The 24258-nt window shown below is 59.0% G+C and overlaps 1 protein-coding gene across 2 annotated transcripts; it reads right to left on the bottom strand.

Moving 5' to 3' along the window:
* Window positions 1-3392: 3392 nt before the first annotated feature.
* On the bottom strand, window positions 3393-23713 carry VPS37B (VPS37B subunit of ESCRT-I). Of its 2 annotated transcripts, XM_037051968.1 has the most exons (5): window positions 23515-23713; window positions 6591-6762; window positions 5790-5872; window positions 4796-5301; window positions 3393-4765 (listed from the first exon to the last, which is right to left on the bottom strand). In XM_037051968.1, the coding sequence occupies exons 1-4, from the start codon at window positions 23623-23625 to the stop codon at window positions 4819-4821; spliced, it is 849 nt and encodes a 282-aa protein (XP_036907863.1). In that variant the 5' UTR covers window positions 23626-23713; the 3' UTR covers window positions 3393-4765; window positions 4796-4818. The 2 variants fall into 2 exon arrangements, with proteins under 2 accessions (XP_036907863.1, XP_036907862.1); XM_037051967.1 differs by having other exon boundaries at window positions 3393-5301.
* Between the last annotated feature and the right edge of the window lie 545 nt (window positions 23714-24258).

Raw genomic sequence — 24258 nt, 5'->3', positions numbered from 1 at the left:
CCTCTGCAGAAATCGGGCTCCCCCATGGGCCGGCACAGCCCTGGAGTCACGCTGAGCCCAACTTACAATCCTCTGCAGGAGGAAGACGATAAATCGTCTACGCCCAAGCAGCCTCGCATAGAAAAGGCAGGCACCAAAGGCGCCGGCGGGGCAGGGCGGAGGATTGCGTGCGATGACGTATGCGGGGCTTGCTTGAGCGCGGTTACGGGCGGCGCTGCGACGTACGTTCTCTTGCGTCACTGCAGCTACCGTGACCCGCAGACCTCGGTCCTCCAGCGCCTCCCACCGGGAACAGTTCAGTTCTCAACGAAGCTGTTCACGGGAAAAATGATTCGGTTGTCGAATCATTTTGTTCGGTTGTCGAACAAAACTTCGGTTCTCCACTCGACAGCCCTTTCACACTACACTTTTTTTTAAAGATTTGTTTTGATTTGTTTTTAGAAGGGAAGTGGGGAAGAGAGGGAAACATGGGTCCAAGCTAGTTGCCCCTCGCCCGCCCTCTACCGGACACCTGGGCTGTAACCCAGGCCCGTGCCCTGACTGGGAGTAGAAACTGCAACCCTTCAGTTTGCAGGCCAGCGCTCAAGCCACTTAGTCAACCAGCCAGGCCAAAAATAAATAAATAAATAAATAAATAAATAAATAAATAAATAAATAAATAAATAAATAGATAGATAGATAGATAGATAGATAGATAGCGCAGGTGTCGGGGCGGGGGCAGTGGTCAGCTTGGATGGCTCCTGGTGGCTGTGTGGTCTCAGACAAGTGTCCACTCCCTGGCCTCTCTCTTTTTTAAAAAAGATTTTATTTATTTATAGAGAGAGGGGAAGGGAGGGAGAGAAACGTTAACTTGTAGTTGCCTCTTGTGCGCCCCCTACTGGGGATCTGGCCTGCAACCCAGGCATGTGCCTTGACCTGGGACCTGAACCAGCGACCCTTTGGTTCACAGGCTGGCACTCAATCCACTGAGCCACACCAGCCACACCAGCCAGGGCTGATACTGTGTTTCTAATGGGGAAAACGTGATTCAGTTTTTGAACAAATCACCTCTCCGCAGCTTTCTGGAACTAGTTCAGTTTGAGAACTGAGGATCTTGTCATAACCTGTGTGTCTTTGCCTGCACGCCTGCCTTCGCCCACCCCACACAACTGCTCAGCAGACTGCCTACCACAAACCACAATAAATGTTGGCGAGACAGTGATCAGTCTTCAAAGGAAATATTATTTCTTAAAGAAGACTTTATTTATTTTTAGAGAGAAGGGAAGGTCAAGAGAAAGGGAAATGTGCGTGATTGCCTCTCACACACCCCCTACTGGGAACCTGGCCAGTAACCCAGGCCCGTGCCTTGACTGGGAATTGAACCGGTGACCTTTCGGTTCTCAGGCTGGCTCTCAATCCCCTGAGCCACACCAGCCAGGGCTACTTTATTATTTAAAAATATATATTCTATTTATTTTTAGAGAGAGAGGAAGGGAGGGAGAGAACTATCAGTTGGTTGCCTCACGCCCCCTACGGGGCTCCGGGCCTGAAACCCAGGTGTGTGTGCTGACCGGCAANAGGCCCGTGCCTTGACTGGGAATTGAACCGGTGACCTTTCGGTTCTCAGGCTGGCTCTCAATCCCCTGAGCCACACCAGCCAGGGCTACTTTATTATTTAAAAATATATATTCTATTTATTTTTAGAGAGAGAGGAAGGGAGGGAGAGAACTATCAGTTGGTTGCCTCACGCCCCCTACGGGGCTCCGGGCCTGAAACCCAGGTGTGTGCGCTGACCAGCAACCAAGCGGTGACCTTTCGGTTCACAGGCTGGCGCTCAGCACAGTGAGCCACACCAGCCAGGGCGCGTCACACTTTACTTTCTTCGCGGCACAGCGTGAGCACTCTCTAGAAGGCAGATTATTGATTTGTTCGTCGACACGGCGTTTATCTGTTTACCCTGCAAGAACATGAAGTTTGTGCAGGTGGTGTGTTATGTTTAACGTGCCCAGTATCTTGACAGGCACCTAGCATTTAATGAGTATTTGTACTGGTTTTATTGGGGTGATATTGGTTAATAAAATTATATAGGCTTCAGGTGTGCAGTTCGAGCATGACTAACCTGTACGTCGTATCGCACGTTCGCCACCTCAAGTCCCCTCCCTCACGATTTCGCCCCCCCTTTACCCTTTTCTCCCTGCCCCGCCCCCTTCCCCCGGTGATCACCATGCCGTTGTGTCTGAGGGTTGGGTTTTTTTTTGTCTAATCCCTTCCCCTTTTTCCCCCAACCCCCTCCTGCTGACAGCTGTCAGTCTCTTCTCTGCAAGTGAGTCTATTTGTATTTTGCCTGCTCATTTATCTTGTTCATCAGATGCCACACGACTGAAATCACATGGCACCTGTCTTCTGTCGCTCTGCGTCCTGCTCTCCAGGGCCGCCCACGCTGCCGCAAAGGGTAAGATTTCCTTCTTTTCTGGGGAAGATGCCTGTTCTCACTCGTAGGACAAAACAGCTTCAGAAGGGACTTTGAAGGGGATGATTCTCTCCGCCCCCCCCCCACACCGGTGAACCTCAACTTGAACTGACTCCAGCTGAGCTGACATTCGGTCCTCAGGGAGCAAGCCTTTACCTGGAGACCCCAGAGGAGAAGCCTCGGGTCAGGCTGCCCCTCCCCGGAGCTTCTCGTGAGCAAAGGACCCGGGGGCAGGAGCAGGTCAGACGAGGAGGAAGGACGCACCGCAGCCTCATCCAGGCCAGTGGCCGCGGGGCTGTGCATCCGGCTGGGAGCTTCTTGGCAGCCACCGGGAAGAGAGAAACCGTCGGCTACAAATTCTCTTAAATAACAAAGCCAGTCGCTTTCTCAGGAAACGCTTCCCTCGTCCTCACAGGCCACCCACAGCAGTGTCTCCCGCGTGTCGCGCCAGCGCAGTGGCAGGCAGGGAGTGGCGGCGGGGGACTCGCTCCGGGCCCCCCCCCCCCGTTCTGTTCCCACCAAGAACAGTGCCTCCAGGGCAGCGCCTGGACAGCCGGCAGCGAGGGTCCCCGGGTGGGACCTTGCGGGCACCTCCTCCTCCAGAGGGACACACCTCACCTGGGGGCCAGTCCCCAGAGCCAAGTGGCAGCCACTGAATTGTCATTTGAAACAAGAATGTCATAATTCTCGTCAGCTGTGTTGCACGTGGGGGCGACCGGGACACAAAGGGCAGCCTGGGCCCTGAAGCCACGTGAAGAACAAGCTTCCGTCCGCCCCCGACTTAAAACAGCCCCGAGGCTCCACCGTGGAGGCCGCGCCCTGGGACCGGCAGCCAGTGCGCCCAGCGCGGTGGCCTCTTTTCACCTGTCGGCTGTCACACCAGCCCGCTTCACTGAGACTCGAGAATCAAGCCCATCACGAAGACGTAGCTAGATGACAGGACTCATTCATAATTCTCTATTTATTAAAAAGGGTCCTACGTGTTACAGCCGCGGCCCGGCAGAGACGGAGGCCGGCGGGACGGGGCAGCCCCTCCCCCACGTCCGCACCGAGCCGGCGGTGGAGGTATCGGGCGAGGGGCGCTGCCCTGAGACCCTCGAGATGTGGCAGCCCCGATTGGCGTGCTAGTACATTGTCCTTTCCAGCTTCGTTTTCTTTCAAAACCGTCACAACACAGTAGACCTCAAGTCCAGGAGCAGAACTGGGTGGAAATGGGGTACGGAGGCTGGCAGCCCCACCCACGGCCCATGGGGACGGGCCACTGGAGCTCTGCTTTTACTGTGGCCTCACCAGCCGCTGGCGGGGTGGGAGGTCACCAGCCTGTCAACAGCAGGTGGTGACTCGCCTGCACCAGGCTGAATTCAGCACACGGGGCACCGTAGACAGGACCCCAGAGAGGCAGGGAGAGCGGCCCAGTTCGTTGGCACCCTCAGTTCTGTGGGGCGACCTCCCTCCTGCCGGGTCCCTGCCCCCACCGCGACTGGAGGCAAGAAGACTGGCCGAGGGCTTCCCAGTCCAGGCGGTGGCCGCTCCTCCACCTGCACCTGAGACGAGCGCTTCCTGAACGCAGAGCCAGAGCCGCTGGGCGGCAGCCTGGGGGCCTGCGGGGGGCGGGGGCGGCCCCTCCCGGGCACCAGGTGAAGCTAAGGCACACACCTCGGGCCCGCAGGTCGCAGGTGGGACGACGCACTGCTTGCGAGACAGGAAGTTGCATTCACGCCATCTGCATTTAGAGCTGCTCAAAACGTGTTTGTATAAAGTTTCCCTGAATGGTCTTGTGTCAAAAAAGTTTTCTTTCCCAATATAAAACAGGAAAATCACCCACATAGTAAAAATATTGGAGCACTACTTCATAGAAACCCTGGGGCGGGTGGGCGAGACAGGGGGGGCCGGGCCGCAGCTGCAGAATCCACCGCCCTGCCCCACCCCCGCCCGCCCGCGGGCTGGCCCTGGACGTGGCATTGGGCCAGCACAAACCCTGTGTGTGGCTTTGAGGGGGGTCCCAGTCTGGGGGAGGGGTGGCCCCACAGACTCCGCGAGCACCTTCCGGCCTGTGACAGGCTGGGGCAGCAACCGTCTTGAAAACAAAGCAAAAACGGGGAGCCGTGTCTCTAAGTGAAGCTGCAACGGGAGGCCACGACTCGGGGTGGGGGGGCCCAAGGTTCACGAGTTCACCAACACAAGACTCAAAAACCACATGGAGGCTGCAAACCGGCTCCAGGTCGGGGCCAGGCGGAGGCTGGGGCACGAGCCCTCACCAGCGCCCCACGTGGCCGGAGCAGGTGCTGCCGGACCGTGCGGCCTCCTGAGTGCGGCCCGGCCCAGGGGCTGGCGGGGAGGGCAGGCGTCTCCCAGCCAGACTCGGCCCCTCACTGCAGGATGAAGCCTGGCTGGTGAGGCAGCCGAGGGGGGGGTCTCTGGGGGAGTGGTGGTGGGAACGGCGACACAAACTGCGTGGAGAATCCTTGCTGGGGGGGCAGGCCCACACGGGGGGGCAGGGGAGGGCACAGTGGTCCTGGGTACGGGGAGGCCTGTGCCGAGCCCATGGCAGCGGTGAACGGCGTGGCTAAGCGTCCTGCAGGCACTGGGGGCGGGATTCGCCGTGGCATCACGGAGGGGGCCCCACTGGCCTCCGGGGTGGGGCAGGGCAGCGGGGCGGCGGGCACGGGCTCGGGCACCCTGGGCAGCAGCAGCGGGGCTGGGGCCGGCGGCAGCCTCGGCCTCCTCAGCACCATCTCCTGGAGCTTCTCAATCTTGACTCTCCGCACGTGGGCCAGTTTCCGCTGGCTCTGATAGACGTCAATGAAGGCGTCCAGAGGAAGCTCTCCGTCGAGAAACTTCTCCGCCATGTTCTGAAAGCAGCAGGAAATGCCAGGTTACGGGAGCGGCCTAGCCCTTGGGGAGCAAAGCCCCCACTGCGCGGGGGAGGCAGCACAGCCGCCTCCAGACTCCGGCCCCTCCTCCTCAGGCCCCCACCGTGCCCAGTTCCTGCCCTCTCTCCTGACGCAGCTGCAGCCCGACTCCCCCCACCTGCCCCCCTGCTCGGGCTGCCCCCGGCCACATACAGGGTCAGCAGGACAGAAACTGGCCCCCGCCCGCCAGTCCAATCATCCAAACTGTGCTACCCATGTGGCCACAACTACACCTGTCATGCCCCCCCCACCCCAACTCAGCTCAGCCAGGCTCAGGCCCGAGTACTGCCCGCCCACTACTCAGAGCAGATGGCGCCACAGCCACCGGTGCCCACGGGGCCCTCGCTGAGTCAGGGCAGCGCCCACAGGCCCGGCTGCCTGGCTCACCGCCCCGGAGGGACAGGGCCAGGGACGCTGGCTGGCTCTACCTCGGTGTCCTCCTCAATCTTGGCTCCTTCCGCCTGAAGGAGTGCGAGCAGGGTCTCCAGGGAAGCGCTGCTGGGCTGGCTGTCTGGAGGAAAAGCAGGGGCAGTGTGAGGGGGGCACCGCTTGGCCCCCAAGCGCAGCGCCCGCTCTCCTCCCGCCACCCCTCCACAAAGAGCTCTGGGCCACAGGGCAACACCCCTCCACACGGGAGCAGCTGGACTTGGGGGCAGCCGGGTGGCCTCTGTGCAATGTGGGCCCCACCACGGTGACAGACGGGGGGCGGCTGCTGCAGCCCCCAGGGACCTGAGAGATGAGGTGTCAGTGGGCAGGGCTGCCTGGGGTGGGGTGTAGGGGTGTGCCCAGAGATCCTGTTGGGGGCCGGTCATGCACGTGTCAGGTCAGGCCCTGCGGTTCGGATGTGCGTGCCGTGTGGGAGTTAGCCCTGGGGTTCCAGGGCCCTGGGTATGGGGTCGCCATCACATGCTCAGTAACTACCCTCTGACACTGGGTGGGCGCTCTGGGCACCACCCTGGGGAGTCGCTGCCAGTGGGGGGCTGGTTTCCTCCACCGCCTCCCTGCACGGGACGGAACCCTCGGAAAACAGGAAACTGGCCTTTCTCGGGCCATGAGTGGGAGGTGGACACGGGTCACGGTCCCACATGCAAACTGTTTCTTCGAGCCCAGAGACCATCACGGCCCAGCCTGCTATTTTCCCATGCGAACACTGCTTTCCTGGCCCACAAAAGACTGCAAACCTGGGCCTCCCCCAGCTTCGCGCTCGAAAGGCCGCCCCGAAGGGTTACCTAATTTGGCCTTCTTCAGCTGGTAGGCATCGAAGAGCACCCGCAGCTCCTGGTACTTCTGGGTCAGCCCGGCCTTCAGCGCGTCCAGCCGGGGCTGGAACAGGAGGTTCCCCTCCGCCAGGCTCCGGTTGCTGGCCAGAGTCATCTCTTTGCTCAGCTGAACGTTCTGGGTCTGCGAGGAACACAGGACAATGAGACCCCCGTGTGCTAGGTCCCAGGCAGGTCCCCGGAGGTCCCCACCCTCCGAACCACCCATCTGCTCCCAGGGGGCTGGGACCCCAGGTGGGCAGTGCTCCTGTGGCTCCAGCCCCTCTGATTTCTAGCTTGGACACTGCTTCCAGTTCCATAGGTTTTTTTTAAAACATTTTATTTATTTGCCCTGGCTGGTGTAGCTCAGTGGATTGAGGGTGAGCCTGCGAACCACATGATCGCGGTTCGATTCCCAGTCAGGGCACATGCCTGGGTTGCGGGCCAGTCCCCAGTAGGGGACTCACAAGAGGCAACCACACATTGATACTTCTCTCCTTCTTTTCTTCCCTTCCCCTCTAAACATAAGTAAATAAAATTTTAAAAAACCCGTTTTACTTATTTTCAGAGAGGGAAGGGAGGGAGAAAGAGAGGGAGAGAAACATCAATGTGTGGTTGCTCTCACATGCCCCCTGCTGAGGACCCAGCCGGCAACCCAGGTGTGTGCCCGGACTGGGAATCAAGCCAGAGAGACCCTTTGGCTCTCAGGCCGGTGCCCCATCCACTGAGCCACACCAGCCAGGGCGTGCTTCTGGTTCTTGAAGTGCAAAGCCACTTCCTTTCCAGCGAGTTTGTCTCATGACAAGTTCACTTTGGGAGCTACTCTGGGGCCAGGATTCCCTACCACGCACGAGCAGACAGCTGCATGGATTCCATGCTAGGTTTTTTCACAGCCGGTTTCTGCTGCCCCAGGGGACGTCAGAGTCACCGGTCCCCAGGGGAGATCAGGTGGCATGACGTCAATTCGGGCTTAACGGTCCTCAGGCTTAGAGACGAGCAAGAAGTCTGGGGACCAGTGGAGGCGATCAGGGCACAGTGAGCCTGCTCTGCCCTCTCCTGTGGCCCCTGTCCACCCAGGGCCTGACCCTAAGCTGAGGGAGGGGGCTTATCTGCCCCACAGGGGTTTCATTCTGCCCTCCCAGCACCGAGGGTCACCTGGGAGCCAAAGAGGCCCACTTGCATGGCCCTCGGGGTGGGGGGTGGGAGGCAGTCACACTGGACTGAAAGACACTGGAACACAAAAGCAGCCACGCAAGCAGGTGGTCCCTGCTGCCTACGCCCTCTCCACTCGGGGCTGACCGCAACCTCCCTTGCTGGGCCGGAAGTTCAGCAGCTCATGCCCCTGCTCTTGCCCAGGTTTCCCCTCGGGTCCCCTCTCCCACCCTGCGCCAGTCATCGTGGGCCTCCTGCAGACCCTTGACGCCCCCCCACCTACTTCCTCTCTGCAGTCCGAGGGGAGCCCTGACGGCACTGCCTCCTTCTCCACCTCGCGCCTCGCCCACCAGAGCTCCTGCGTGGCTCCTAGCACTCTCACTGAGGGCACGCGCGCGCGCGCGCACACACACACACAAATACACACACACACACGCCCACACCGACGAATGGGGCCTGGCCCTGCACGGCAGGCACAGCTCAAAACGGAGTTCAGATCATGGGAGAGAAGGGGGCCTCCAGCTCAGCACTTGGGAATCGGTGCCGTGGGGGCGCTCTTGTCACAGGCTGTGCTGCAAGGAGAGCTGGGGGCCGGAAAGGCCTGTGCGAGGATCCCAGCAGGGCCCCTGCAGGGCCCCTCGGCCCCAACCCTGCAGCACTGGTCCACCATGTGCTGTCCCAGGACCGGTCCACTGCCCGGCACTTTGAAGACCAAACAAGCAAAAATGAGCAGCGCACTCTCCAGCCGCTCGGGAGAACTGCTCAGCGCTTTCTTCAGCTCAAACACGCAACTGCCACGGACCCCGAAACCGCATCTGGGGCGTCTGCCCCAGGGACACAAAACGGTGTTCCCACAGCCTCACTCGCCATCACCAAAGCTTGGAGCAAAGACAGGAAGTGTCCTCAGCAGACGAATGCAGGGACAAAGTGTGCCACCTCCACGTGGCGAACACCACTCAGCTGTGACAGCGACAAACGACACAGGCAGCACCGTGAAGGCAGGCGAGCGAGGAGGTGACGGAACACAGATGGAGGTGGGCCGGTGGCTGGGGGAGGGAAGGGGCTCCAAGAGGGCCACCTGAAGGATGCTCACAGGGACAGGACATCCTGCTGTTCCCTATCCTGAGCGTCCAAGTGTCTGTCTTCTGGCCATGAGCGTGGTCACCTTCCTGGGAACCCGGGGAGGGCACACAGGGGCTCCCTCGGCGACTTCTCACGGACCTACCGCTGCCCCAGTGTCTCTGCTCTGAGCAAGCGCTCCACCCACAAGCCCATGGGTCTGTCTGAGGGACAGGCAGGGGCAGGTGGCCAAGGCCACCGGCAGGATGAGGCTCCGGCTCCGGGACCCCTGCTCTGACTCCACCGAGCCTCGTCCAGTGAGCACGTGCAGAACAGCCACCGCCTGCTGGGGTGGGGATGGAAACTCGGATTCTCAGGGTCGCATCAGGTCAGAATCACGGCTCCACGTGCTGGAGTTCCACGTGGGAGTATGACAGAGGGCAGTTCGCGTGCACGGGGGCAAAGGCAAGGTCTCCGGCCAGCAAGAGGCCAAGTGCAACTCAACCAATGACCCCCGAGCTACTGGCTACGGTTCTTTATGTCCTTGGTCTGCACGTGTTTCCACACCGACTCGGCCGTCCCGACCCCACACCCACAGGCTCTTCCAGGGGACACCAGTGCTGAGGGGAGGGGCTTCTTTTTTAGCCTCTGACAAAGCCCCAGGCACACCTCTGTGGCGGAAAAAGACTCTCCACCTGTCACCTACGGAGCTGGTGGGACAGGTGAGCTGGCAGGACAGGCCCGGGACCTCTGGGGGCCAGCACCCACCACGCTCAGCAAGTCCCCAGTGGCAGCTGCTCTGGGCGATGCACAGCCGACCCCCACGGCCCTCGGACCCGCTGCTGCAGCCCCTACGTCTGTGACAGATCCGCACGGAGGGCCTGACTCGGCTGCCGTGGCTCCCGAGACCCACGGCAGCAACCTCATCTGAAACTGCGAAGGGTGTCGCCAGCCTGGGATGGTTCTCACGATCCTTCCTAACAGAGAGGATCTTTTCAGGAAACAACCTCTCTGTGGTGAGGACACATTTTTATCAATATGCTCAGTTTCACTTCAGTTTCCCTTTCTGCTCACAATCGAAGAAAAACCAGACACTTGGAAGCAGCGCTTGCAGTGGGCTGGGTGGAGAGCCGCTTCTGCGGGCCAGGCTGCCGAGGGGCCCCCACAGGCAGCGGCACAGCCTCCGACCGCGCGGCCTTCCCGCTTCCCTCTCCCCGCCTGTGCCGAGAGGTGCCCGGCTCATCACAAGGAGCCCGCAGAAACCCACAAAGAAGTCTTCCCTGTAATTAAAACCACCTGTTGGGTATCAGCAGTGCCCGGGGCAGAGGCTGCAGGGAAATACGCTGCCTTTGTTCCAGAGAGGGGAACAGGCCTTTTACCCAGCCGGGCCCAGGCAGGCGGGTCGGGAGCCCCCCATCTCACTCAGGGTGCTGACCTACGTCTCGAAGAGTGCGCTCCCCACCTCAATGCCTGACAGGTCTTCCCCAGTTACCTGGGTTGGGGGCGTGAGGCAGAGAGTAAAGGGCTCAGACGGAAAACAGACATAACCCTCTGAGCGGCACACGCAGCAGTTACAGATGAGACACCAGGGGACGGGACAGGGACCCCTGCAGGGGCTTTCCCACCCAGACACCGTTTGAGGCTCTCATTAGGGTGCTGCCTTCCTCGATGCTCCGGTGGGCCGACCGGCCGCATGTCCAGGCTGAACCCTTTATATGGAAGAAGTGCCCAGGGGGGTGCCTCATTCCTCCTCAACACTGTAATGTCCTTGTCACAGTAAATGACACTACTGAGTTGTTAGTGAATTTCAATAAATAAATGGAAACTCTCGATGGCGTGGTAAACGCTTTAACACTCAGAACCCAGTGCATCCTGGGAACCTGGGCCGAGAGCACAGGGAGGCAGCCCCCCTCCCCGCACCCACGACCCCCCCCCCCCCGCTGTGACGAGGGGCTGGGCATCCCGGAGGCACAGCTTCACTGAGGTGGAACGCCCCAGCTCGGTGTGTGGCAGACACCCCAGACTGACGGCCCCCAACCAGGCCCCTCTTGAGAAACGCTGGTTCCGTGTGATGCTACTGCTTTCCTCTAGACGAGACTGAAGGGAAGCCATCTGTAACACGAGGATGAAGAATGAAACAAATCGTGGCTTCTACACCCCCTACCGGGAGACGGGGTGACTCGGCCGCATCAGGATGGTGAGCGCAGTAGTCCCACGGATCAGGTGACAAGGAGCCTGGCAGGTCACCCTCGTCCCTTCACAGTCCCACGCTCGCTCCAGCTTGCCCACAATTGCACGGTTGAGCTCTCAAAGGTCACATGCAACGCGAGTTTGGCCTTTAACTTTTATCTTCTGCTGGGTGAACAGACCCCTCCGGCGATCACGCAGTCTGCTGTGGTCTCCGAGGAGGGCGGGGCCAGATGAGCCGGAGCCACGGGAGCTGCAAGCTCAGCCCACGTGCGCACTTCCCTCTGCCTGTCCCTNGAAACAAATCGTGGCTTCTACACCCCCTACCGGGAGACGGGGTGACTCGGCCGCATCAGGATGGTGAGCGCAGTAGTCCCACGGATCAGGTGACAAGGAGCCTGGCAGGTCACCCTCGTCCCTTCACAGTCCCACGCTCGCTCCAGCTTGCCCACAATTGCACGGTCGAGCTCTCAAAGGTCACATGCAATGCGAGTTTGGCCTTTAACTTTTATCTTCTGCTGGGTGAACAGACCCCTCCGGCGATCACGCAGTCCGCTGTGGTCTCCGAGGAGGGCGGGGCCAGATGAGCCGGAGCCGCGGGAGCTGCAAGCTCAGCCCACATGCGCACTTCCCTCTACGTGTCCCTTGACTTTCAGTGGAAAAAACCTTCCCGGCTGCAGCGCTGGGCTGATCAACACGTTAACGAAATTAAAGATCTGGAAACGCAGTCCAGTGAAGGCGCTGCAGAACACGATGAAACTGCCCTACAACAGCGTCCTCTCGTGGGCTGTGCGAGACCGTCCAGGAGAGGAAACCCACCCGTCGCTCGCCCAGCGCCACCCCCAGAATAGCCCACGCCCCAACGAGAGCACGTCAGCGCGCCGAGAACTGCCGGCTTTCACTGAGGACACAGACGCCCCCTGCGGCCGGGGTGGGACCGGCCGCCGGGGGAGCCCCGCCCTGCTTCTCCTCCTCCGTGCACTGCACAAGTCTTTGTGTTTCGGACCCATTTTTACCCTTCTTGAAATAAAAAAGCACAACACGCTGGAAATGCTGTGCACCTTCTTCCATCTTTAACGTTAAAATGGCTGCACAAAAATTCACCGATTTTGGTAAGTTTTTTTAAAAATGCACGCTGATATGACAGCTGTCACAATACGGTCTAACTGTTTTGAATGAAGTTGAAGACAACTAAGTGCTACTGGAGCCATCGTATGGAGAAAACCAAAGGAACGTTTGGGCCAGCCCAGTACATAGCTAGTGAGGTCAGCAATAAAGAAACACAACAGGTTTGGGCTCTGATCACCTCGCGCTATAAACACTGCGAGGAAAGCATCACCCGCATTCTGAGACCTGGGGGCTCTGGGTGGGGGATCAGCAGAAGGGGGGGTGGGACGGCCAAGCAGTGGGAATCGCCCCCGCCCCTGACCCCCTAAAAGCAAGGGGCTCCTCACGCGTGGCACAACCTGGGTCCTACCGAATCCCCGTCTCAGCAGGCGAACCGGGGGAGCCCCTGAGCACCGCCACTCCGCTATCAGAACCGGTTAGCTGTGCGTTACCAGAATGGTTTGCTCAACACAGTAAATCTGCCTGCATTTTCATTCGAGGCAAAGGTCTTCCCTCAGAGAAAGCGCCCGTTAGCTGAGTCCCCAGACCCCACAATTTCACGTGCAGAACCGAGACATGCTAGACAAGCAAGGGGGAGCGGAGTCCTCCTGGGACTCACAGCACCGCTCCCCCCTCCCCGCCCCCCGGCAAGTCTGCCCCTAATACACTAGCCAGTCTTCTGGCGAATCACCGTTGAGGGACTCGTCCCAAAGCCCCGGGCTCACACTCTTCACTCTCTGCACTTGGGGTCCGGCGGTTGCCACACACTGTATTTAATCAAATCATCTCATTACTGTTGCAATAAAGCCAGACCAACCAGGTCTGGGAGCAAACACATCGGCCTCTGGGCAGCGGGGCAGCTGTCTCGTGGGGGCAGAAATGCCCGGTCACGGTCACGGTCACTCTCTGTGTTCCATGAAAGGCACAGGCAGGGCTGATGCCCAGCCTCCATACGCAAGTGCAGGGAGGCCAGGGCCCAGCTGACACTGCAATTAAGAAGCCGGACCCTCCTCCCCTCCCCCAACAGGGCCGCCCCAAGGAAGACAGCATTTAGAAACGGCTTTTCTTAGCACCAGCTCCTGGCCCGACCGTCAACAAAGCGTTCGTTTGTTGGCAAGAGCTTAGGGTTTCTCCCTCTTCTCCACCGCCTCTTAACCGCGGTTTACAGGGAACGGTCTGGGACAGCCCCCTACGCAGGTGCAAATAGAAAACGCCTACCCAGACAGACGGACGGACGGAGCCTGGGTTTGTCTTCAAGGCTGCGTGTCCCGACAATTTTGCTTTCACATCTCAAAGGCACCGTGACGTGAAGTTTCCAACACCTGACTCGGGAATTCATCTCACAGACAAAACTCTCTCTCACACGACTAAAATGATTCCTCTCCCATTCAATAGGAGAAAGTCCTGTTTCGATCATGGGATTTTTTTAAGTCTGTGGATGAAGACAGAGATCAACCAACACAGAACCAGTCGTCCTACGGAAGGGCCCTGACCCAACCCGCCTGATTAACACCTGACGCAGGCAGCCGGCCGCGCTAACCAGAAGAAGCGGCCGGACACTTGAGACTGTCGTTTTCAGAGAAACGGAATGTGGATATTTTAATAGATTTATGTTCAACAAATGTTAATTGCAATATAATTTATAAAATAAAAAAAAAAGCAGCTAAAGCCCTGGCTGGTGTAGCTCAGTGGATTGAGCGCGGGCCTATGAACCACACGATCGCAGTTCGATTCCCAGTCAGGGCACATGCCCGGGTTGCGGGCCAGTTCCCAGCAGGGGACTCATGAGAGGCAACCATACATTGATATTTCTCTCTCTCTCCTTCCTTTCTCCTCTAAAAATAAATAAATAAAATATTTTTTTAAAAAGTAGCTAAATACCCAATAAGCAGGGAACGGTCACACGAATCACACAACCACCTGGCGAGGGGCCACGTGAACGTGAAAACTATCGTGAAAGAACGCTCCAACAAGCCAGCGCTGAGCGCGATGAAAAACACACGGGGGGTGCACACGCGCACAGGGCGACCCGGGGGGGTGGGGGGACGAGACGTGTGACGTGTCTGTCCCCAGTCTGCCTCTGGGTGGTGGCCCTGCATGAGATCTGACTCCTTTTCTTCTCCAGTTCTCTACACTGAAAGGTCTTTCTCCAATAAACACGGAAAGAACAGTTGTTTTCCCGGGTCTGACCCGCTGGGTGAGGACGGCCGTGGGTGAGGACGGCCGTGGGTGCGGCAGGCGGTCGCTGCGAAGACCCGGTCACTGCTGCAGCTGAGCCCAGCACCTGCGGGCAATGGAGGCAGGGGGCCCGTGTGTCCCCCAAAGAGGCGCTGCGGAGCGGAGCGCACCCCACGGGACCTGGTCCTAGGGGTTCTGGGCAACCGTGTCCCGAGCCTCCCTGGGGAGCTGTCCCGCACGCCGGCGCCACACCACACACGACAAAATGAAAGCCTCTCGCTCCACCAGTGGTTCCCAGACTCACCTCGCATGGACCTGTCAACGTGACCACCAACGTGACCACCACTCACCCACGGAGTCAGGGAAACACCGCCCTCCGCGGCCCAACCACTCAACACACCCACGACTCCCACCGCTCACGGACATTATTATTTCCTCCGCGTAACAACTCAAATCAAGGATGGTATCATATTACTTCCGTTTTATTCTCTTTAATCTTTATTGATTTTAGAGATGTGGGGGAAGAGGAGAGAGAGAGAGACATCAGTCTGTTGTTCCACTTACCTATGGACCACTGGTTGCAGCCCATCTGTGTCCGGACTGAGGATGGAACCGCAGCCCTGATGTGTCAGGACAACGCTCTGACCCACTGAGCGGCTCAGCCAGGGCCTGTCACGCGCCCATTTTAAAGATGAAGAAACCGGCATTTCAGAAGGTTAGGCTGTGTCCTGTTTCCCAGCAACCCTGCCCCACCCTGACCACGAGGTTTACTAGGTGGCCTTCCCTTTTTTGTGCAGTTTTTTCTTAGAGTAAGAGAGGGAGAAAGAAAGGAGAGGAACAGCAATGCGTGGTTGCCTCTCACGTGCCTCCTACTGGGACCTGGCCCGCAACCCAGGCATGTGCCCTGACTGGGGATCAGACCTGTGACCTCTTGGTTCCCAGGCCTTCGCGCAATCCACTGAGCCACAGCAGCCAGGGCTGTTCAGCTTTTCGTAACCTTTACCTCCCGTTTTCCTAGCTCTTATTTCTTGGCGGTGTTACTGGCTCTACAGCACAGGTGGCAAACACAAGGCCCGCCGGCTGAAGCCTGCCCTCCACCTTGTTTGGTCTCGCCAGGGCAGTGCCAAGCCCTCACTTAACTGATAAGGAGTAGCCACGTTTATACAGCCCTAAGCCCACATTCGGCCCTTTGAAGGCGACCTCGAGGCTGAGTGGCCCCTGGGGAAGATGAGTTCGATGCCCCTGCTCTGCCAGTCCCTCCCCACAGCCTTTGAAACCTGCAGGGACAGATTAGCCGTGTGACCCAGTGTTATCTGCACAGCAGGCAAAGCAAGGCCGGCTGTGCGCCGAGCCCAGCCCTAGCCGTCAGAGGCAGGTCTTCTTACCGATCGTTTCGGCCTGGCAACCGATGCACCGGCCTTCTGGTCTCATCCCCCTCTGATACAGGGTGCAGCCGGGGGGGGGGGGGGGGATTTGGAATGCTGTCCAGAACTCAAGTTGTATAGGAATATTGGAGAGACATATACAATATCCTCACCCCTTCCCCCACAGGTGTGAGTTGGGGGAAGGGACACATGGAGCCGGAATGTGAAGGGCTTTTTTGTACAGCCACAGCCTTGCGGCTAATCGATTGCATGATCATTTTAACATATCTATAGCCTTTGGCGGGTCACTTGGATATGTTAAATGGCTGTGGCCAGGCTTGGAGCCAGGGGAATGAAGTCACTCCCCCCCAAGATGTAACTGGGGGCGGGTCCCCTGAGTTACAGCGCCTGCGCCTGCGTGGGAGCTTGGAGGAGATTGGCTCTAGGACATGGGGCCACACCTGCCCAGACTCACAACGGCAGCCCCGTAAACTTGTAATAATACAGAAATACTGGCAGGTGTAACTGAGCGTGGGAGGAGTCGGAAATAGGGGTACAGAAGATGGGCACGAGGGATTTAAACCCAGACACAGCAGCCATTAGAGAGAGATCCACGTGGTTTCAGCAGAGTAAGGGTCCCCTCTTGCCCAGGTGAAAAGGGAAAACCACGCAGCTTTGCCAGAATGGAGATCCCTGCGGCCAGGTGAAAAAGAAAGACATGCGATTTTGGTGCAGTGCGAACCCCTACAGCTTTGGTAGAAGAGGCCCACGCGGCTTTGGGGCGCTCCCTGTGGCCGAGTGGCCTGGAAAGCAGGAGAGACTTTGACTGGAACTTGGGACAAAGAACTCTTGCCAGTGGAAGGTGCCGCATGACCTTGGATTAATTGGAGATCCTGCCTGGACAGCGACACAGCTCACAGTGCCAGCGACCTGAAACACAGCCATGTGCTCTTTTCCTGATTTACGGTACCCGGAGTTGGGTCAGGAGGAGAAGGGAGTGCTGTGTATGTGTGTGTGTAGGGGTATGTGTGTGGGTGTGGGTGGGTGGGTGTATACCCTAAAAGACTTTGATATTTTAATGGAGGTATTAGGCCTGAATAGCATTAAATAAACATTTCGTTTCCTTTTCACAAATCTCTGGCACTGAGAGATGTCTTTCCAACTGGCGGCGGACAGAAGACCCAGTAGATATTAGTATACTGTCCTTGGGAGGGGCCCCTGTTTTCTGTAGCAGTTTCTGGTGTCCCTCGGTGGGCCAAGTATTGCCCCCCCCCCCCCACCTCTGTTCGGTAACACCTCTGCTCATCTTCCCGCTGGCTGTCTCAGCCATCGACATAAACCACATCCCCGGCTCAGGATCCTCCAGGGACCCCCTGACTGGCCCCCTAAACCCAGACTGCTGCTGAAGGCACCAGGCCACCTACGCGGTTCCTGCCTGCCTCTCCAGCCTGTCCCCCCTGCCCTGCCCTGCCCTGCCCTGCCCAGCCCTGGCCCCAAGGCCTGGAACAGGCCCCAGTGCACACTCCCCTCGCTGCCCTTCCCGCCAGGAAGCCCTCCCCCTCCTCACCTGCGGGATTGCCCTCCAGCTCCTGAGTCATCTCCTCTGGGAAACACGCCCTGCAGTCTCCCCGCCCACCAGGGTGTGTCCGCCTCACTGTGTCACACAGACACCATCCTGGGTCACCCAGGGTGTCACACAGATACCACCCTGCACCATCCCAAGGAATGGAAACTGTGTGGCTTAGCGGTTTCACGTCCCACATTCCCCAGGTGAGGCCTGTAGGCCGAGTGAGTGAAGAGGTGCCCCCGGCCTCCAGCAGACAAGTTCTGGGAAGTGCTTTCTGGTGGCTCTGTCCCTCCGCCACCCAGTGCTGGCCGTGGACATGAATGCAACCTCCAGGTGCCCTTCGCCAACCTGGGGGACAACAGAAGATCTGACCCGAACGGAACATCAGCTACAGGCCACTGTGCGTCCTCACAGGCTGTGCAAGCATCTGCTTTTCACATCAACTCGCGGCACAGGCACGAGCACTCCCCACGATTCCGTGAGACACGCTTTCCAGAGCTGCCCCTGCCGGACAGACTGCGGTGCGACCTGGTCACGGCCAAGCTGCCCTACCCGTCCCGTCCGCGGTGGCTCTTGCCGATGAAGACTCCAGAGAGCTTCCCTGTCTTCAGACCGTCTGGGGGACGGTTTTCCAGAATGATGATGGGATCCGAAACACCCGCAGGGACAGCGTCTGCCACATGGCCTTTACAAACAGCCCCACACCTGCCATCACCCCTGTAGCAACCTCCTGCTCCCGACACGGCCAGGAACGGCACGTTGGCCGCTGAGCTCTCAGCCCGAGCGCCCAGTGGGTCTGCAGGGATGGCCGAGGGGCTCAGACTGCCCCGGGTTCCCGCTCCGCACAGTCGCATCCAGCACGAGCGCTGACGCGGGATGCCTGCTTGTCCGTGTGAGGTCAGTGCACTCGTGTCCCCGCCTCTGAGGCTCCCCTTCCCGCCCCCCGCCCCTCATTAGACTCAGTGACCTTTCCCCCTGACTGCAGCGACCACTTGCAGGAAGCTGGCCCCCAGAGTCGGCGCCCTCAGCCCCAAACTGCACTTCCAACTGCCTGCCGGACGGTGCTGTGTAGCTGCCCTGTTTGTCCCTCACGGGTCTCGATGGCCCCTCTGGCCCCCTCTCTCACTCACGTCTGCTTGAAGCCCAGCTATCTGGGCGCACTCGGTGGCACTCCCGAGGCACATCCTGTGGGCCAGACCGCACGCCGGGTGTGGGGCCAGAGACAAGCGTGTCCCGGGCTAGGCGGGGCTCGGGGAAGTTGAGGACTCACACGGTGTGCACCGAGTGCCATGGAAGAGCCACGCAAAGAGGCTCAGGAACCGTGTGTCAGTGACAGAGGAGGTGGGGTGAGCCCTGGAAGGCAAAGCCACTGAGGTCCCTGCGGCAAGCAGGACACGGAGATGCGAGTGCACAGCTGGCCTGTATCTCCTCTCCACACCCGAGTCCCAGTCCTCTGTCCTTCTCACCCGCACGTCCGTCCCGCCTTCAGCCTGGCCTGCTCGGCCCTCCCCGTGCCCATCCAGCCCACGCTACTGCCCAGCTCGTCCCCCTAAAGTACTCCTCTGCTCCACAGTGATGGAAGCTCACCGCCTCCAAATTCACCACCACGGGCCCGCAGCCTGGCACTCTGCCTCTGCCCGCCTCGCTTCCTATCACTCCCCCACTCATAAGCACACCTGATCTGGCGAAAGGGGACAGTGCTCACGAGTCACAAAACCTGTCCCGTGCTTTCCTGCTCTGTGCCTGCACTCACACTGTCCCGTCCATCCTTGCCGGTCACCATGGTACCCAGGGAGAGAAACACCCAGTCCTGGGGGCAGGGGCGCTCGCTCAGCGGCAGGGGGCGCATTCCCCTGGCTGGGCGGCCAGCACCGGGACCCAGCCCGGGCCTCCCTGCACCTCCCCAACCGGGCCCCAGCGCTCACTCTCCCATGGCAGCCGTCTGTCTGGGAGGTGGGCTTCCTCCCCAAACACAGCGTGGGCTGCGCCCTGTCGTCTTTCCTTCTCTTCCGACACCTGGCAGAGCCAGTGACCCGGAGCCGCGGAGCGGACACAAAACCATCCTGAACAGGAAGCGGAGATACCGTCCATGCCTTTCGTTCCAGCAACACTCGCTGCCGGCAGAAACCGGCCGAGGGCCCGCCTGGGGCCACGGAACCATGCAAAGCGCCTAGTGGGCTTGGTCCCACTGAATCCCTGCAACGACTCTCTGAGGTGGGTCACTGCTCATTATCCCCTTCATTTTCAACGAGGAAGCTGCCCCTGGGGAGTCTGACCAGCCACACCGCTGGTGCCAGAAGTCAGTTCCGTCCTCTGCCACCCACACGGCACTTGTAATCAACGCAAAGAAAGGAGAGAGCAATGCTGTGAGTGATTGAATTTCTACAGTTTCTACTACACCAGTCTAACAGTTCTGAAAACTCTCGCTGAAGAAGGGGCGCCAGCCTCTCCCAAGGGCTTCCTCCGTGCTGGGGCCGGTCTTCTCCGGAGACCCCACGGTGCCTGGCGAGAACCCGGGAGGCCAGCGGGGCTGCTACCCCCACTTCACAGTGCAGGAACTGAAGCACCAAGTTTAAAGAACTGAAATAAGATTACACAACACTCGTGATGCCTCCCTTAAAAAGAGAAAATCGGCCTGTCTGGGCGGCTCAGTTGGTTGAAGCCTCGCCTTGTGCACCAAAAGGCTGCGGGCTCTACTCTGGGTCAGGGCACACACCCAGGTTGTGGGTTCGCCCCCCCGGTCGGGGTGATTATGGAAAGCAATCCATCTGTGTTTCTCTCACATTGATGTCTCTCCCCCACCCCCTTCTCCTCTCTCTCTCTAAAAACCAATGAACATATCCTCAGGTGAGGATTACAAGTAAAAAAGAGATAGAATCAGATCAAATTCCAGAAAACAATCTGGGCACAGTAATTTTTCACGCAAGCTAAAGTCACAGGTCCGCAGAGCAGGAGGCTGAAACACAACGGCAGGAGCCTCACCACACGAGCAGGAACGAACACGGGCCACGCACGTGGGGAGAGTGCGATTCTCAGTTCCTGCACCCGGGCCGCCCAGTATCCCCGAGTACAGCAAGGCCCATCCCTCCCCTGCCCATTAGCCTCGCCACTGAGTCAGTCCCATGGCAGCCTGGCAGCCGCCCCCCTCCAGCTCCCCAGAACACGCCCGAGGGAGGGGACAGCTCCTCCCAGACCACACTTTATTTCCCACAACACCGTCTGTGTTTCGGGCCCTCGGTGTCCTGGCAGGGGGGGGCTTCTCACTTGCCATGGAAACAGGTCCTGAATTTGAATCCTTAGCACCAGCCAATCAGCACCTCCCCAAAAGCGCAGGGGGAGAAGTGACCGGACCTGTAGCTGCCCAACCCCCTGAGCGACAGTTCCTTTTAAGGGAGCGCCCTGCAAGTTCACTGGGGTTCATGTGGACCTAAAGAGACCGGCGGTGCATTCCACTGGCATGTAAAAATAACTTTAAACAAAAATAAAAACGTGTGCATGTGAACCACCAGCCCATGGCACCAGGAAAAACCACCACAGGACCACGGAGACGCGGTGCAGAATGAACAGAGGGCCCAGAGAGGGCGAAGACGTGGGCCAGACCCAGGAGCGAGGTGGCCCCGGCTCCGCCGAGACCTTGATGCCGGAGCAGCTCCCGAGTGCGCACGCGGCAACTAACACAGCACAACGCCCGCTGCATTTAAACCCACCGCCGAACGCCTTCGAACGCCTTCGAAACCCAGCCACACTTCCCAGTCGCCACAAAATAGCCCCTCGGGCCTGGAGGAGCCCTACTCTGCAATTTGAAACACAGCCTTCTGCCAATTAAAAAGAAAAGCCTTTGATTCAGGTTAAGAGACTGTGCTGCGAAAGGCCTGTCCTATGCACCGTCTTGTCCGATCCCGACCAGGACACACTGGAGCATGCTGACCACAGAAAGGGAAAAGTGTTTCTTAGGCCGATGGCCAGTAACAATGTGCTCAGACTTCTGGAAATGAGACCTTGTTGGCTTGTCAGGATGCGCTGTGTGAGTGACGGCCAGCGCTCTTTCTAAAAAGACAGGACGGCGCTGCCGAGCACGCCCTCTGCTGCCACCTACACCTCAGCTCAGGGAAACAAGACCAATCCCAGCATCCTTCATCCGCCACGGGAGAGGCGGAGTGCCTCCCCGAAATCACAGCGCTGGGACTCAGCCAAGGCCAGCGGGAGGGACGGCATGATTCCACAGCCTGTTCTCTCCCAGCAAAGCATGAACGCTCCATGCGGTGGAGAGTGTCCAGTTCACAAAGTATTGTCTTCTGTCTCACAAGCTCCCCCAAATAAACCAGCGAGGTAATGTCAGCCGCTGAGCCATTTACGGCGGCCAGCAACGCCGGTTATTCGTGGGACGCCCGTTTGCTCGCTACACAGGACAAGGGCGACAGGATCTTGGAGTGTGGCTGTGGGTGGGTGAGCTGCCTGGCTAAGGTGTTCTGGTCTTTGCGTTGCTTCCTGGTTTCACTCAAAAGCCCTACACCCTGGAGAACAAACCGCTGCTGAATTATGAACTTGAACTACGTGGTATAGTCAAGTGGACTTCAGCCAGTCCCCAATATTTGTACAAGATCCTCTGGTATGAAGGTCACCTTTGCTTAAAAAAATAAACAAAAACCCAAACCACAACACACAGAAACCCTGCTAGATTAATTTGCCTTTCCCTTTAAATAGGGATCTCCAGTTTCGTAGGCAGAGGGGACAAGGGAGGCCCCTCACAGCCTGTCAGCAGAACTGCTCGGCTCCACAGTCTTCCTTCCACTCAAGGGTAGCTTATTTCTATTAATGTCCCACCAACAGAAGCACAGTGCTTGTGTCTCTCAGGAGAAAACACACCTAGCATTTCATTATTTCACCAGCAACATGCCTGCCGGCAACCAACAAAAGGTCTCCTGGCAACTGCCAGGCAGAGAAACTAGGCAAAGATTTTCTTTCTGTAGAGACATGAAACTCTCATTCAGTCGAGAAAGATGGATTTTGTCACTTATTATTCTCTGAAATGGAAAGTGCCACATGGAGACCATAATGGGGTAAACTGCACCTCGGAGCCACGTTCTATGTGCCAAGTTACAAGCCAGCGAATACAAGGGGTTTATTAACGGAAAGACTGATACCATCTTACTACAGTGGCCTCTCTGTAGCCCCAGACAATGATCTGTTGAGGGTTTTCCAGGCATTTTGAATGTGCAACCTCCAGACAAGCCCCTCTGAAGGGGGCTGGCTCGGGGCTGAACAATCCCTCTTCGGAAAGAAAGCCAAAAGTGCCCCCCTTCCCCGACCCCCACCCCCCTGCCACGGGCTTCTGGGTGAGAGGCTGGCTCAGCCCCGTAGGCGTGGGAAGTCTCAGACTTCAGAGACAAAGGAGGAGGAATGGTGGATGGGCCGGAGAGCGGGGTTCAGCCTGGGTCCACCTGCTCGGCCAAGTCCCAGACCCACGGGATCGGCGGTTCAGAGAAAGAGTTCAAAAGGCGGGGAGGCGGAAGCACAGGGTCAAGTGAGTGGCCGGGAGAGCCACGCCGTGGGAAGGGAGGCAGCCCTGAGCCATCAAAGAGGTGGGGGTGGGTTGTCAGCTCCAGGAAATCTCCTGGGTGGGGGGTGGAGTAAGACACGTTAAGGCAAAGTCACCCTCTACCAGCATTGCCTGGCATTCCCTTCTTTCGCGGAGCGGAAGGCAGCTCTTACGGAGAAAGGGGTCCTGCCACCCCCCTTAAGCCCACCCACACCCCTGGGATAACTGTTAGGGCCATTCCCAAATTCAGTCAACCCCAGGGGTCGCCTCTGATCCCCGGGATCGCTCAGCTCCGCAGACCCCTCCCGTGTCGCTCTGTCTGAGTCTGAACGAGGCCTCCCCACCGCCGACACCCGCGCCCAGCCCCAAAGCTCATCTCACAACCGAAGCCGGGCTCAGCTAGAGACGCTCGGCCCCCCGCCGGTCACCGCGGCACCCCCCAAGTGCTCTCCTGAAGTCCATGCCCAGCTGGTTCACTCAGCCCTTCAAATCCCAGTCTCAGACCCCAATAACCGCCCCAGCCTCCATGTATCCCTCCCCCTTCCCCCGAAGCTCCCCCCAAACCTCTGCCCAGACCTAGCCCTCGGCGCCCGCGGTCCGGTCTGCCACCCCCAACCCCCGACCACGGCCCCCTCGGCCCCCAAGCCCCGTCTCAGGGAGCTCCTCCCCGCTCGGCCCGCGTCCGGCTCCCTCACCCCCGACGCCCTCACCGCCCCCCACTCCCGGCGCGGCGCGGCGGCTCACCTCCTCCATCTTCTGCACCATCTCCGCCAGCTGCCCCTCGTCCTCCAGCAGGTCGTTGAGCTGCACCAGCGACAGCCCCGCGAACCGGGCTTCGCCCGCGGCGCCCGCCATCCCCGAGTCTCCGGCGCCACCGCCGCCGCCACCGCCGCCGCTGCTCCAGCCGCCAGGCTCCGCCGACCGGAAGGGCCGCCCTCAAAGCCCGCCCCCGACAGGGGGGGACACGTGACGCCAGCCCTGGGGCGTGACGTCATCGCCTGGCGGGTGGGGGCGGACCCGGCCCTCCACGTGGAGGGACGCGGGCGTCGCTGGGGTGTCTCTGGGAAGGTTGGGGGTTCCTAAGGGAAGGGAAAGGGGCCGTGGGACCAGCTTCTGACATAGGGAGTGGCGGCGATGATGTCACTGACCCCAGGGCACGCACGATGACGTCATAAGAGCCCTTTCCTCAAGGAAAAGATATTCAAAGACCCGGAGAAAGGGACAGAAGGAAGGCAGTTACCTCTGCAGCCCGTCCAAGCCCAGCAGGGCCCACGAGAGCCCACAGAAGGGACCTCATGGCTTCTCCGGATCCTGGGGCCACCAAGGCTTTCGCTCAACAAATGTTTATGGAGACCCGCGTGTGGACTAGGCTTGGGTTCCAGGGGTGTCTCTTGGGCCTCGAAGTAAATACATTGACATGTGTAATCACAAAAAAAAACCTCATAATGTTTTAAGTAAGGTTACGATTTTGTGTTGGGCCACATTCAT

This window comes from Sturnira hondurensis, unplaced genomic scaffold (genome assembly GCF_014824575.4).
Source record: "Sturnira hondurensis isolate 20B ecotype Veracruz unplaced genomic scaffold, ASM1482457v3 Scaffold0007406, whole genome shotgun sequence".
NCBI lineage: Eukaryota > Metazoa > Chordata > Mammalia > Chiroptera > Phyllostomidae > Sturnira > Sturnira hondurensis.
This window is presented reverse-complemented; position numbering and strand designations above follow the sequence as displayed.